We start from the raw sequence: 16,159 nt of genomic DNA on the forward strand, positions 1-16,159 counted from the left end.
ACTCGCAAGCCTTGAGTTAGCCCAGGCCTAGCCTAAACATGGAGGGGATTCACCAGAATGTTGTCTGGGATGAAAAATCTCAGTTATGAGGAGAGACTAGACTGGGTTTGCTTTCTTTGGAGCAGAAGAGGCAGAGAGGGGAAGCTGATGGAGGTATACAAAACTGAGGGAGGCATTGTCAAAGTATTGAGAATCTATTCCGTATGGCAGATATGTCGAAGACCAGTGACTATAAGTTTAAGGTGAGAAGTAAATGGTTGAGAAGTGATCTGAGAAAAAAGCATTTCACCCAGAGAGTGGGTGAAATATGGAACATGCCAAATGAAAGGGTGATTTAGATTTAGATTCCTAACAGTGTGAAGGCAGATACTCTTGCAACATTTAAGAAGATTCTGGATGAGCACTTAAAATGCCAGGGTACAGTAGACCATGGACCAAGTGCAGGTAAATGGGATTGGTGAAGTTTGGTGTTTCTCGAGGAGAAAGTGAGGTCTGCAGATGCTGGAGATCAAAGTTGAAACTTTATTGCTGGAACAGCACAGCAGGTCAGGCAGCATCCAGGGAACAGGAGATTCGACGTTTCGGTCACAGGCCCTTCTTCAGGAAACCTGAAGAAGGGCCTGTGCCCGAAACGTCGAATCTCCTGTTCCCTGGATGCTGCCTGACCTGCTGTGCTGTTCCAGCAATAAAGTTTCAACGAAGTTTGGTGTTTGTCAGTCACAGACATGCTGGGCCAAAGGGCCTGTATGGCTCTGTAATCGAGGAAACTGGGAGCCCTCAGTAATGAATTGGGGCATGGGTTTAGAGTCCCATCTTTCCTTCTGAAAAGATTTTCACTGAAGATTGGACTGAACTGAATATTCTTTTAATTTATTTCTGATATTATTAACAGATTTCTTTGTCATGAAGTCAAAGCTGCTTGAATTGCTATCTAGAAGAGAGACAGACTTGTTTATGATGTCTCTCAGAAATGTCCCAAAACACTTCACAAACTACAAATTATTGATGTAGACAGTCACCCAGCAACTTCCAATTTCTCCCAGTTAGTGCATTTGCTCTTTGGCAAAGTTAAAAATCACACAGTGCAGTGCAGTTCAGGCCTGAACTTTGAGAATTCCCTGACCTCCTTCATATCGAGCTAAAGATTGTTTAACATTCTCACATATCACCAGGACAGAGAGAGAGAGAGAGACAGGGACTCAGAAAGATAAAGCTTACATTTAATGGACCTTTATGCAGTTTCAGGGCATTCTGAATCTCTTTCCATCCAATGAAATGTAATCATTGTTGTTATGTAGGAAATACAACAATTTGAACACAAGATCCCACAAATGACAGTGAAGTACATGACAGGGTCATGTTTTGGCAATGTTGGTTGAGGGGTCAAGATTGATCCAGACACCAAGAGAGTTCACGAGTTCTTCATCAAAGTTGTTGCTCAAATATGGCCAGAGGACTTGCGACAATGCAACACTCCGTCAAGAGTTCACTGGAGTGTCAGAATAAATTACACTCAGGAGTGACATTTCCCAGCCCATTGAAAAGAGCGTGAGTGGTGAACAAGGCTGGCAGTGTGGCAGAGGGTCCCCACGGGAAGGGAGTCTGATGCCTTTCTGCCATTGTGGCATATTGCTTTTGGCAGGAACCCACACACCAGGAGCCAAATGTACCACATCATGGCTCCAGTTAAGAACCATGCCCTGACACAGTGACTTGCCAACTGGCTCCTGGTGGGTAGGCATTCTCTGGTCCATGCCTATGTGTGCCAATGGAATGAGCCTCTCCACCGTACCCCAGCCACCATGGCCATCATCCCCACCAGCTCCTCATTCACCAGTGCCAATATGCCAGTTGCCAACTTCACCGAAAACAGATCTTTGAAGTTGTCTCAGCGTCAGTGCTGGTGTCAAGTTAGATAACCAGGTCAGCCTCAGAGATAATCATAAGCCCTCGAACTTTGTATTTACAAGCTGAGTTCTGGGGGGGGGGAGGGGTGAAGGTGGGAGGGAACTGTTGTAATGCAGCAATAATGTCCCTATCTTTGGGGCAGAAGATGCAGGTTCAAGTCCCACCTATTCCAGTGGTTTGTTATAGTAAGTCAGAGCAGGTTGATTTAAAAAAGAGAGCTGGGTACTTTACCTCGCTACCAATACTATTTTGGTTTAGTCCCTCCCTTGTTTCCCTCTACTTCTGGATTGTTGTTATTGTTATTGTTACCCTGCTCAGTTGGGTGTGCTGTTCATTTGATGGTGGGTCTGTTTTCTCAAAGAAAGAGTTGAGCTCTTCTGCAGTGACTTCTTGACCTCTGGACCGGAAAAGGGCCTGCAAAGAGAAAGGTGGATATTAGTACTATACTATAGATTTACAATCAAATGTTAGTAAATCTCTGAAAATCTTTCAACACAGGTAGCCTACATAAGTGAGTGAACTACCTGCACCCACCGTCACAGCCCACCACAAGCCGAGGTCACCTGACAGGTCTTGTGGATGGCCTGCCATTCTCAGCTGAGTAAAGGCTCTCCCTGATGGAGGTCCAACTGTAGGCTGGTGATTGCGAGTCCAACACCTTCCAGAAACAATTTGGGTGGGTTCATTTGCCCTTCGACGATCCCAGTGATAGGAAATTCAACTCCACAGAAAAACTCCGTCCACATGTCATGTCTGACACCTTGATACCAAGCCACCTGAGAGAGGTTATTTGAATTAAACAAAAATTTCCAATCCTGTGAGTGTCAATAAAATTCTTGCTGCTGATTCTCTCTAGTGTTTCATAGAACCGTTAATCACTCCCCACTGGTTCCTTGTCACTCTTGATCCAGATAAAATAATTCCGCTAACCCATAATTACATTCCTTGGACATGAGACAGTGTCTCACTGGGGTGACGTTTTTCTTTGATTAAAATTCAGCAACAGATAAAGTAATGCTTTTGCACATTTTTAATGCTACTTTTGACCTACTCCAGCTGTTCTCTTGCTTTGAAGCAGCTTGGGAACAGCTTACAAATCTTTGTTCCTAAAGTGCTGCTGATATGAGAACATAAATAAATAGTATTATTCATACAAATCCCATACTCGTCACCGATTTGACTTCAAGTGATGACACTGAAGTGAACAATTTAACAAGGCAGGAATTTCCCTTCCTGTCACACCAGCTGTGACAGAACTTGACAGCATAGGAGGCCAAATTAATTCCACAGGTCAATCAGTTTAACTTCGCTGGTGGAGAAATTTCTAGAAATAATAGCGCAGGACTCTTTTTAGTATAAAGTCAGGGGATGTGTTCTTCACTAGCTGGGCCAACACTTATTCCCTGTCTTTAATTGCCCTTAAGAAGAGGGTAGTGAGCTGCCATCTTGAACCGCTGCAGTCCACAAGCTGTAGGTTGGCCCACAATGCCCCTGGGAAGGGAATTCCAGGATTTTGACCCAGTAACAGTGAAGAAACAGCAATATACTTCAAAGTCAGGATGGTGAGTGGCTTAGAGGAGAACTTGCAGATACTCGTGTTCCCAGCAACATTAATAGCTATGTGGGCAAACACAGGTTAATTAAGGAAAGTCAGCATGGATTTCTCAAGGGAAAATCGTGTTTAACTATCAATCATGTAATCACAGAGAATCACAGAATTGGCACGCACAGAAGGAGGCCATTCAGCCCATTGTGCCTGCATTAGTTCTATTCTCTAGTGCCAATTTCCTGGCCTGTTCTCTATATCTCTGCACGTTATTTCAATCCCCATAAACATCCATGCTCTTTTGAATGCTTCAATTGAACATGCCTCCATCACATTTCCAGGCAATGCATTTCACACCCTAACTACTCTCTGTGTGAATATGTTTTTCTCATATCGTCCTTGCTTTGTTTGCACATTATTTTAAATAAATACCCTTTCATTTCTATTATGAGCAGGAACAACTTCTCCCTATCTTCTGTGTCCAGCCCACTAATGCTCTTGAAAACCTTGATTAAATCCACCCTCAATTTTAACCATAGAGTCATAGAGATGTACAACACGGAAACAGACCCTTCGGTCCAACCTGTCCATGCCGACCAGATGTCCCAACCCAATCTAGTCCCATCTGCCAGCACCCGGCCCATATCCCTCCAAACCCTTCCTCTTCATATACCCATCCAAATGCCTTTTAAATGTTGCAATTGTACTAGCCTCCACCACTTCCTACCACTCTCTGTGTGAAAAGGTTGCCCCTTAGGTCTCTTTTATATCTTTCCCCTCTCACCCTAAACCTATGCCCTCTCGTTCTGGACTCGCCCACTCCAAGGAAAAGACTTTGTCTATTTATCCTATCCATGCCCCTCATGATTTTGTAAACCTCTAAGGTCACCCCTCAGCCTCCGACGCTCCACTGAAAACAGTCTCAGCCTGTTCAGCCTCTCCCGATAGCTCAAATCTTCTTCTCTCCAAGGAGAGTAGTCGCAACTTCTTCAATCTATCTAGCTGGAGATTTTTTGATGAAATAATAGAAAGGATTGATGCTGTTGAAGTGGTGTACCTAGGCTTCGAAAAGGCTTTTGACACAATGCTACACAACAGACTTGTAAGCAAGGTTTGTGGAATCGTAAGAACAGTAGAAATATGAATGCAAAATTGATTTTCTGACAGGAAACAGAGAAAAGTGGTTCATGGATGTTTCTCGAACTGGAGAAAGCCTTGTGGTGGCATTCCCCAGTGGTTAGTATTGGGACCCTTACCCCGACTCCAAACTAATGATCTAGGACTTGGTGCATTGGCTACAATCTGAAGCTTTGCAGTTGATATGAACCTTGGATACATTGCAAACTTTGTAAGGAAGATAATGTAGATCTTCGAAAGGAAGCAGGCAAGTTGGGTGGAGAATTTCAATGTGGAGAAATGTGAAATAATTTGTTTTGGTAGAAACAGCAAAATGAAAGAAAAATAAAACAAAGGGTAAACGCGAAAACGTGAACAGGAGCAGACAGCACTGATTTCAGATTGTTGGCAAAGGAACAAAAATGATATGAGAAAAGACATACATGTGGCCAAAATCTGGAATACACTGCCTGAGAATATGGTGGAGGAAGGTTCATACAAAGCATTCCTTAAGACCGTAAGACAAAGGAGCAGAATTAAGCCATTGAGCCCATCGAGTCTGCTCCACTACTCGATCATTCCTGAAATTCTCCTGCCTTCTCCTCAGAATTTTGATCCTTTACAAGAACCTATCTATCTCTGTCTTAAATACATTCGATAACTTGGCCTCCACAGCTCCCTGGGGCATTGAGTCCCACAGATTCACCAACCTCTGGCATAAAAAATTCCCCTTCATCACAATTCTAAAGGGTCATCCCTTCACTCTGAGGGTGTTCCCTCAGATCCTAATCTCTCCTACTCGTGGAAACGTCTTCTCCAAATCCACTCTCTCCAGGCCTCTCAGTATTCTGTACATTTCAGTCAGATCCACCCCTCATCTTTCCAAACTCCATCGAGTACAGACCCAGAATCCTCAACTGCTCCTCATATGACAAACTCTCCAACCTTGGAAACATTCTGGTCAACCTCCTGTGTGCTTGCAGTATTTTAAGTGCAGTCTGACCAGAGCCATATGCAGCCTCAGCAGTACATCTCTGTTCTTGTATTCTAGCCCTTTCGAAATGAATGCTAACATTGCATTTACCTTCCTAATTGTCACTGTACCTGCATGTTAACATTAAGAGAATCCTCAACTAGGACTCCCAAGTCCCTTTGCGCCTCAGATTTCTGAAGCCTTTCGCCATTTAAAAATTAGTCTACACCTCTATTCTTTCAATAAAAGTACATAATATCACACTTTCCCACGTTATATTCTATGTGCCACTTCTTTGCCCACTCTGCTAGCCTTTCCAAGTCCTTCTCAACATTTTCTCAACACTACCTGTCCCTCCACCTAGCTTTGTATCATCTACAAACATAGCAACAATACCCTCAGACTCTTCCTCCAGATCGTTACTATATAATGTGAATACTTGTGGTCCCAGTAGAACTCCATTTTCACCAATTGCCAATCTGAATAGACCCCTTTATCCCCATACTCTGCCTTCTGCCTGTCAGCCAATCCTCTATCCATGCCAGTATCTTGCCCCTAACACTATGGGCTCTTATCTTATTCAGCAGCCTCCTGTGCGGCACCTTGTCAAAGGCCTTCTGGAAATTCAAATAGGTCACGTCCACTGGCTTGCCTTTGCCTAACTGGCTCATTATCTCCTCAAAGAATTCTAACAGATTTGTCAGGTATGATGTCCCCTTGACAAAGCTGTGCTGACCCCAGCTCTATTTTATCATGTACCAAGTACTTTGCAATCTCATCCTTAATAACGGACTCTAAGATCTTACCAATGACTGAGGTCAGGCTCACCAGGGCAGTGACTATAATATTCTAGAGTCAGAAGTCACACAACACCAGGTTATAGTCCAACAGGTTTATTTGAAATCACAAGCTTTCGGAGCACTACTCCTTCATCAGCTGAGTAGATTGTAGAGATATTGATGATGATCTTTCTGGAATCATGGAGGGTCCCAGAGGACAGGTGAGTGGCTAGTGTAACACCCCTGTTTAAGAAGAGGGTGAGGCAGAACATAGGAAACTATAGGCTATGTTTTGTGTTTTAAGAAGAGGCTGAATAGGCTGGGACTTTTTTCGGAGGAGACTGAGGGGTGACCTTATAGAGGTCCATAAAATCATGAGAGGCATAGATAATAGCTGTTAGGTAGAGACTGAACAGGCTGGAGCTATTTTCTCTGGAGAGTCGGAGGCTGAGGGGTGACCTTATTGAGGTTTACAAAATTATGAGGGGCATGGATAGGGTAAATAGACAAAGTCTTTTCCCTGGGATCGGGGAGTCCAGAACTAGAGGGCATTGGATTAGGGTGAGAGGGGAAAGATATAAAAGAGACCTAAGGGGCAACGTTTTCACGCAGAGAGTGATACGTGTATGGAATGAGCTGCTAGAGGAAGTGGTGGAGGCTGGTACAATTGCAACATTTAAAAGGCATTTGGATGGGTATATAAATAGGAAGGGTTTGGAGGGATATGGGCTGAGTGCTAGATTGGTGGAACTAGATTGGGTTGGGATATCTGGTCGGCATGGACGGGTTGGACTGAAGGGTCTGTTTCCATGCTGTACACCTCTATGACTCTATGATAGGAGAGTCTAAAACTATAGGGCATAGGTTTAAGGAGAGAGATACAAAAGGGTCCGTGAGGTAATTTTTCTCACACAGAGGGTGGTGAGTGTCTGGAATAGACTGCCAGAGGTAGTGATGGAGGCGAGTACAACTTTGTCATTTAAAAAACATTTGGAGAGGTAGATGGATGAAATAGGTATGGAGAGATATGGACTAAACACAGGCAAATGGAACTAGATTAATTGTGAAAAGTGGATGGCATAGACAGATTGGGCCGAAGGGCCTGTTTCCATGCTGTAACCTCTATGACTCTATGACATACTGATGACTGCTAGGAGTCCTGTACACAATTCCCATCAGGGTCTTTTCCCCTTTGTGCTTTCTCAACTCTACCAAATAGATTCTATGCCTTCTGACTCTGTATCACTTCTTGCTATCAATGTAATTTCATTTTCTTCACTGACGAGCCATCCCCACCCCCTCTGCCCATCTGCCTGTCCTTTCAATAGGATGCGTGTCCTTGGATAGTTCCCAGTTCTGACCGATGAAAACAATCAGGTCAAAAGCCTTCTTCACCACCCTGTCGATCTGTGATTCCACTTTCAAGGAGCTATGAACCTGCACCCCTAGGTATGTCTGTTCGACAACCCTCCCCAGGGCCCAACCATTAACTGGTTGAGTCCTGTCCTGGTTTGCTTTTCCAAAAGACAATACCTTGCATTTATCTAAATTAACTCCATCTGCCATTCCTCCAGCCCTGATCCCCTTGCAGCCACATCCCTGTGATATCCAGGAAGGAGCTTATGAAGGGCTTATGCCCATAATGTCGATCCTCCTGCTGCTCCGATGCTGCCTGACCTGCTGGGCTTTTCCAGCACCACACTCTGGACTCTGTGATATCCACAACATTGTACCTGCCAATTTCAATCTGCGCTACAACATCATTGTCCTTGTTTTATATACTGTGTGCATTTAAGTATAATAGCCCCAGCCTTTCTCATGCCTGTCCATTTATTTGCTGTGCCTGAAGTTAGACTCTTCACTTTTTTCCTACTCTCTGCCCTATGACTTGTTCTGGAAACGCTGGTAACCTTTGTTGAGCCCTCCTGCCACTTTAACTTTTTCCGTACTTTTTCACGCACCTGAACACACACACACAACCCCTCCCCACTGTACAATTTGCCAGGGCTCTGGTCTCAACATGATTCAGGTAGAGTCCATCCCATAAGAACAGCTTCCTTCTTCCCATAGTCCTAATGTGAAGGAAGAGGCCTCTGGACAGATAAGTTGTTACAGTGGAGACTGCATGTGAGGAGAGGAAAGGGGAGCAGAGAATGGGCCCAGAGGCATGATTATAGAGGGTAATATTAAGACAATTTTAAAAAGCAAGAGGCAGAAGTGCTCAAGGAAAAGAAACCAACTCCATTCAAAGGGTGGTGGTGGAAGGTTGCTTTTCAGACTGGAGGCCTGTGACCAGCAGTGTACCAGAGGGATCAATGCTGGGTCCACTGCTTTTTGGCATTTATATAAATGATTTGGATGTGATATAGGAAGAATAGTTAGTAAGTTTGTAGCTGACACCAAAATTGGTGGTATAATGGACAGTGAAGAGGGTAACAGAGTACAATGGGACTGTGATCAGATGGTTCGATAGGCTGAGGAGTGGCAGATGGAGTTTAATTTAAATAAATATGAGATGCTGCATTTTGGAAAGGCAAATCAGTACAGGACTGAAACACTTAATGGGAGGATCCTGCGTAGTGTTGCTGAACAAAGAAACCTTGGCGGAGCAGGTTCATAGTTCCTTGAGGGTGGAGTCACAAGTAGGCAAGGGAGTGAACAGAACGTTTGGTACACTGGCCTTTATTGGTCAGAGTATTGAGTACAGGAGTGGGGAAGTCATGTTGCAGCTGTACATGACATTGTTTAGGCCACTTTTGGAATACTGTGCTCACTAATGGTTTCCCTGCTATAGGAATGATGTTGAGGTCAAAAAGTGTACAGCTGGAAAAGCACAGCTGGTCAGACAGCATCCGAGGAGTAGGAAAGATTTTAACTTGAAAGGGTGCAGAAAAGATTTACAAGAATATTGTTGGGGTTGGAGGTTTAGAGCTATAGGGAGAGGCTGAAAAAGCTGGGGCTATTTTCCCTGGAGCGTCAGAGGCTGAGGGGTGACCTTATAGAGATTTATAAGATCATGATGGGCATGGATAGGGTGAACAGCCAAGGTCTTTTTCCCCAGGTAGGGGATTCCAAAATTAGAGGGCATAGGTTTAAGGTGAGAGGAAAAGAATAAAAAAAAAAAGGAGACCTTTTCACAGAGGGTGGTGTATGTATGGAATGAGCTGCCAGAGAAAGTGGTTAAGGCTAGTACAATTACACCATTTAAAAGGCATTTGGATGGGTACATGAATAGGAAGGGTTTAGAAGGGTATGGACCAAATACTGGCAAATAGGACTAGATTATTTTAGGATATCTGGTTGGCATGGACGAGTTGGACCAAAGAATCTGTTTCTATGCTATGCAACTCTATGACTATGACTCCATACATGCATTTTCATGACTGAACAAGAAACTGTCAATGGAAAAAGCTGAGAGAGGGCAAGGAGAAGAGAGTGGGAACTCATTTCAGGGTGTTGAGAGGAGGAAATCACGACAGTCAAGTGGCTTGGGACAAAGAGCGACCAGACAGCAAAGATAGACACTGTCACTACAGGCTTGAATCTGAATTATTTCAGGGAGATTTCAAATGACGTGTTCTGTGAAGAAACAAAAGCACAGCATTCATTTAGCTTCCCTGCTGTTTCTGTATTCCTATTATAAATTGAGTATAGAAATAGGGTGGCCTTGCTAAAACTGGACAAGAAACTAGACAGACCTCGAAGAATGTTATAAACAGTTTTGGGCCCATTAGGTTCAAGGCTATCCATGTATGGTTCACTAAGTTGATCCCAAGTATGAAGAAACCATCTTATGAGGAAAAGTTGAGTAGTTTGAGTGCAGTAGTCCTGTATTCATTGGAGTTTAAAAGAATAGAAGGCCATCTTATTGAAATTCTTTAAGGGAGTTGACAGGATACATGCTCAGAGGTTGTTTGCCCTTGCAATAGAGTCTAGTCTAGGACCAGAGGGCATTATCTCTGAGTAAGGAGTCACCCATTTAAGACAGTGATGGAGAGGAATTTGTTCTCTCAGAGGTTAGTGAATGTGTGGAATTCTTTATCACAGAGAGCTGGTGAGCCTGGATCGTTACATATTTGGAGGCTGAGAGAGATTTTTAATCAGTAAGGGAATCAAAGGTTATGGGGATAAGACAGCAAAACGAAGTTGAGGATTATCACAGCATGATCTCCTTGAATGGTGAAGCAGACTCAACGGGCCGAATAGCCTACTTTCTGCTCTTAAATCTTATGATCTTAAGGTCTACTCTCCTATCTCTGCATGTAAAGGACCCCCATTTGTTTTTTACTGTCCATCTCAAGTTAATCTTACTCTAACACAAAAACATTGGAGATGCTGTTGCTGTCCTCTTCAGTCGGCATGGAGAGCTGGTCTGGGCTTTAGCACATACAGGGGTTATACAGTGGAGTGACAAGAATGGGTGGAATCATTGGTCACTAGGTCCACCTGACACAGTGAGAGGTGGGCCTGACATACGATGGTCAATACTCCCACCTGATTCAGACAGAAGTCTTTTTAAAGATGCAGATCGAGGTTTTTGTGGTAATGGGTGACACAACCTGCGATTTTGAAACACAAGTGATCTTGTTATGTACCATGCTTGCAAATACAAAAGGCGCATGTCTGAAGGCAGTGAAACTATCAAATAAAATGTGTTCAATGTATCTTCAGGAATAACAGGTAAGGTATCTTTGTATTCTCAGGAGTGCATGTAGCTCATCCAGACATTTCTGTTTAATTTACAGCTAAACTTTCTCCTGTTTATTAGTATTGTACGAATACTGATGCAGAAACTAAAGTCACCAGATATTCAGGGCAACAACGACTCACAGTACAAGTAAGCAATTTATTTATTGTCTCAAACTATGAGCATAAGCGAAAATGTTGGGTCTTTTTCACATTACGCACAGACTCAAATACAAAACATTTGTGTGTAATCGGTCCCAATTCAGAAGTTTTGGGAAGGTATATTAAATCTCAAATATCAAAATCCACCAAATAATGAGGCATATATTCACTTTATCAATAATTATTCATCAAAATCAGTTTTTAAGATCATTGTGTATGAAAAATATATTGAATTATTGTACCATTCTGGCATTTAGCTAATTTGTCTCTTGACATGCCTCATTCATTCCATTGTAGAGGTCGACAGGATTGTTGAAGTCTCTTTGTGCTTTTACTTGCACTGTTGTCCCTTATTCTCACGAAGGCAGTTTTATCCTTTTTTTAACTTAGATTAGATTACCTACAGAATGGAAACAGGCCCTTCAGCCCAACAGGTCCACACTGACCCTCCGAAGATTAACCCACCCAGACCCATTCCTCGACTGTACATTTTTCCCTGACTAATGCATCTAACACAATAGGCAATTTAGCATGGCCAATTCACCTAACCTGCACATCTTTGTACTGTGGGAGGAAATAACAGAAGACCTAATCCTCAGTGAGGTGGGAAAGGGACTCTCAATCCCTTCATTCAGCAGAAAGCAGGCAATTTCGGGAGAGTTCAAGTCTAAGCACTCCACTCACCCTCCTTTCCCCTCCCCTGACCAGCATAACAGATATATGGAAACACAGAAGATAGGAGCAGAAGGAGGCCATTCGGTCCTTCGAGCCTGCTCCTCCATTCACCACAGTCATGGCTGATCATCCAACTCAGTAGACTAATCGTGCTTTCTCCCTATAACTTTTGATCCCATTCGCCCCAAGTGCTATATCTAGCCACTTCATGAATACATTCAATGTTTTGGCATCAACTACTTCCTGTGGTAATGAATTCCACAGGCTCACCACTGTTTGGGTGAAGAAATGTCTCCTCATCTCTGTCCTAAATGGTCCATCCCGAATCCTCAGATTGTGACCCCTGGTTCTGGATGCAACCCCCATCAGGAACAGCTTCCCTGCATCTATCTGTCTAGTCCTGTTAGAATTTTATGAGTCTCTATGAGATTCCCCCTCACTGAACCCCTGCGAAAGCAATCCTAACATAGTCAATCTCTCCTCATACGTTAGTCCCGCCATCCCCAGAATCAGCCTGGTAAACCTTCGCTACACTCCCTCGAGAGCAAGAGCACCAATCTTCAGAAAAGGAGACCAAAACTGCACAGAATAATGCTGGTGTCTGCTTGATACCATTATAGGTATAATGATTGTACAATAGAAAGACAGAGGGTATTACCCATTATTCTTTCTGATCTAATCATAAACATTAATGACCTTTTTAATGTAGAGATCAGTCTGGAAGCTTCTGATTAGGTACCCCTCAGTAAAATAACATGATTGAGGGGATAGGTTAGGCAAGAAGTCTCCACTAGACCCCACAGAATAGCTTTGACCATGGTACCATTGGATCTTAGCCCCTCTCTCTTCCTGAACCCCCTCCTGAGCCATCTCCTCCCTTCCATACCTACTGTACATTGGCAGGATGGTGAGCAAGCTGCCTACTGCTGAACCCAGGGAACTGCCTGTTCAAGACAGGCTCCTCACCTCCAACATTTGAATGAAACCCATTGTTTAAAATGAACTAGTCCTCCCACAGCCTCTGGCACGGTTATACCCCTTGCAAGTTAATAGTCCTGCTGTAGTGTTTGATTATAAACACGGTGGGTATTGTTTGGTCCAACTGGTATACAATTCGAATTGACCTTTCCTGTGCGTGCTGTCATGAGACATTTGTGCTATGGAGCTGCTGGATTTATATGTCACACTGATTGTTCCTGTTCTTCCTAATTAACCAGGAGACTCGCCAAGTCCACATTGTTCCTCATCCCATTGCTTGGAATACATTACATCGTGTTTGCTATTTTCCAGGACAATGTTTTCAATAAATATCAGATTGCATTTGAATTATGTTTTGGATCTTTTCAGGTAAAAAAAAATTCCTACCTCTCCCAATTTCTTACACCAAATGAATTTATGGTGAATTCACATATTGTTTTGTTCCTTGTGCAGGGGCTTATTGTTTCAGTCCTGTACTGCTTTTTAAATAGTGAGGTAAGTTAACTTCTGATTTTGTCAAACTTGTCAGTTCACCACTTTGCTTGTATCGAGTTACTTTAATCAACCCATTGCAGACATGCTGTGATACACATTCAAGGCAGGTGAGACTTGAACCTGGACCTTCCTGCCCAGAGGTAAAGACACAACTGCTGTATCATAAGCAGCATGGTGGTTCAGTGGTTAGCACTGCTGCCAAGGACCTGGGTTTGGTTCCAGCCTCAGGCAACTGCCTGTGTGGAGTTTGCACATTCTCCCTGTGTCTGTGTGGGTTTCCTCAAAGTCCAGAGATGTGTAGGTTAGTTGGATTGGCCATGCTAAATTGCCGATAGTGTCCAGGGGATGTGGAGGCTCGATGGATTAGCCATGGGAAATGCAAGTCTGGGTGGTATGCTCTTCAGAGTGTCAGTGTGGACTCAATGGGCTGAATGGTCTGCTTCCACACTGGAGGGTTTCTATGATAGGAACCTTGTGAACTTGTTTGCAATGAATCAAGATAACTACTGCCAGCAGCCCAAAGGACAATTAAGTTTTTAAGTATATCGTCTTCTTAAGTATACATTAAAATGGTAGCTATGTCAAGTCATTACTTTTTCTTATTAAATCAGTAAGATTGATGGTCTCTGACTTTCTATTGTGCAATGATTGTTGTTCATACACAACATCAGGAAAATGTCAGGAGTAAGACAAATCATTAGAAATGAGTGGGAGAATTCGAATGTGTCTCTTACATATTTATGTGGCTTGATATTAGAACCAAACTATATGAAATTAAATATATTAAAATCATTGACATTCTTCATTCTTAAAATATAGGTTCAAGTTGAACTGAAAAAGAAATGGCGGAGCCTGGTTTCAGGTTGTCACTTGAAGCCTGATTACAATAAGCACAGAACATCATTTTCAGGGAATGGCTATTCTCGCCGTTGTACACGATCTCAGTCCTTCTTGCAGACGGAAACATCTCTGGTCTAAATGTGGTTCCAAGGCCAGTAGTTTTCTCCTTAACAAAAATCCAGCAGAATCAAGCGACCTCCGTACATTCCGTGATAGAGATCTGGGAGAAGATGATGGAAATGTCGGGCACAGATAGTTCCTTTCCAAACTCAAGTATTTGCGTTTTGAGATGTGTACGCTTAAAACTTTCAACAGTAGGAACAGGCCAACACCATTTAAAGAGTTTCTTGATTTTTTTTTATCTATAATATCTCCTTCTGCACCAATTAAGTGACAGCTTGAACATTCATTTACCAAACTTTCTGAAGTCAACTTTTTCACCTTGCAATACGGATAAGCCATATCATCAATCCCTGGAATGCATTGAGTTCCTGATATCTGAGGTCCTTGAAGATATTTGGGCACTCGTACACTTTCACAGAAATCTGTCAGCAGTATTTATTGAAATTGTATCATGTCACACTTGGACTGTGTCATCACAAGAGTTAGATTTGTGAGGTTATTTTGTATATTGTTTAAACATTCCAGGATTTTAAGTTGTATGACTCATGTTCTAATTGTTTCATAACTTGTATTGCATTAGATGGGAGATGATGGCATAATGGTAAAGGTTCCAAGACAGAGGCTAATTTTGTGGGGAGAATCAGTTCCGATCCCACAGCAGCAGCTAATGGATTTTAAATTCAATGAATGAAATCTGGAATTGAAAGCTAAACTCAATAATGGTGACCATGACAACTATCACTCATTGTCAAAAAGACTCATCGGGTTTCTTAATGTCCTATTGGTCAGAGATCTGCTGTCTTTACCCTGTCTGCCTGACATGTGAGTCCAGATCGGCAGCAGTGTGATCAAATCCCGAACTGCGCTCTAAAATGGCACAGCAACCCATTTACTTCAAGGAAGGGCAATATACGGCCTTGTGAGCAATGCCTATCACCCAGGAAAGATTAAAGAAGGCAATTTTGTGCCACAAAGTGTACTTTGAGGGATTAATCTGGGGCTGTGTTGTGAATAAGAATGTGACAATTAGAAACTAACACCACTGCTCTGTGGGACTGTGGTACTCAAGAAACATTTGAGGCCTGGATATTACTGAGACCTAGCTGGAATAAATGGTGGGTTTGAATGATGTTTTTCTCTCTGCTATTTCCTTAGAATTATGGAATGGTACAACAAAGCAGGAGAACTTTAAACTATCTTGTAAATTCATCCCTTATTGGAAAACTCTCCAATTTAAGAATGTATCCATTTTCTTGGAAAGACTATTTTTAAAATTATTTACTCCAGCCTTTTAGGTTGTGCATTCCAGATCATCATAACTCAGTTTGAATAAAATTCTCTTCATTTCACTTTCTCTTCTTTACCAATTCATTTAGGCACTTCTGCTATTGAAAACTATTCCCTCTGTTCACTTTATCGAAGATATTAAAGCTCCTTAGTGTTCTCCAATAAGAACTTCACAGCTCCTGGAATACATAGGGGAAAAAATTAGGCCATTCAACCCATTGAGTCTTTTCTGAGGTGAAGTGCCTCAATGTGACTGATGTCTCACACCCTTGGTACCAGTTCAGTAACTCCCTCTGCATCCTCTCTTGACATTAGCATAAGTCAAATTAGTTTAAATAGATCAAAGACTCCATGCAACAATCCCTAGCCTCACAACTGCATTCAAATAATATCAACTATAAGTTGAATAAAATATAATGAATGGACATCAGAACCAAAACCCTTAACAAAAAACTATGAATTGGTGATGTAAAGAATTAGTAGTAACTACCATCTACTTATCTTCTAAATATTTCAAAATAGCTAATTCTTCCATTTGGTCAGCATCGAACATGCAATTGCATTTCTATTTGCACTGCAGATAGTGCAGAA

At 42.5% G+C, this 16,159-nt stretch overlaps 1 protein-coding gene across 1 annotated transcript in view; it reads left to right on the plus strand.

Moving 5' to 3' along the window:
* Positions 1-15,630, plus strand: part of vipr2 (vasoactive intestinal peptide receptor 2) — a 126,719-nt gene extending 111,089 nt beyond the window's left edge. The window contains exons 10-13 of the mRNA XM_043690682.2: positions 11,068-11,159; positions 13,063-13,192; positions 13,277-13,318; positions 14,138-15,630. Coding sequence (XP_043546617.1) covers positions 11,068-11,159; positions 13,063-13,192; positions 13,277-13,318; positions 14,138-14,296 — 423 coding nt within the window. The 3' untranslated portion in view covers positions 14,297-15,630. The remainder of the gene's footprint in view (positions 1-11,067; positions 11,160-13,062; positions 13,193-13,276; positions 13,319-14,137) is intronic.
* Positions 15,631-16,159: the final 529 nt, after the last annotated feature.

This window comes from Chiloscyllium plagiosum, unplaced genomic scaffold (genome assembly GCF_037043375.1).
Source record: "Chiloscyllium plagiosum isolate Xiang-an unplaced genomic scaffold, Cpla_swu_hap1 HiC_scaffold_5, whole genome shotgun sequence".
Lineage (NCBI taxonomy): Eukaryota > Metazoa > Chordata > Chondrichthyes > Orectolobiformes > Hemiscylliidae > Chiloscyllium > Chiloscyllium plagiosum.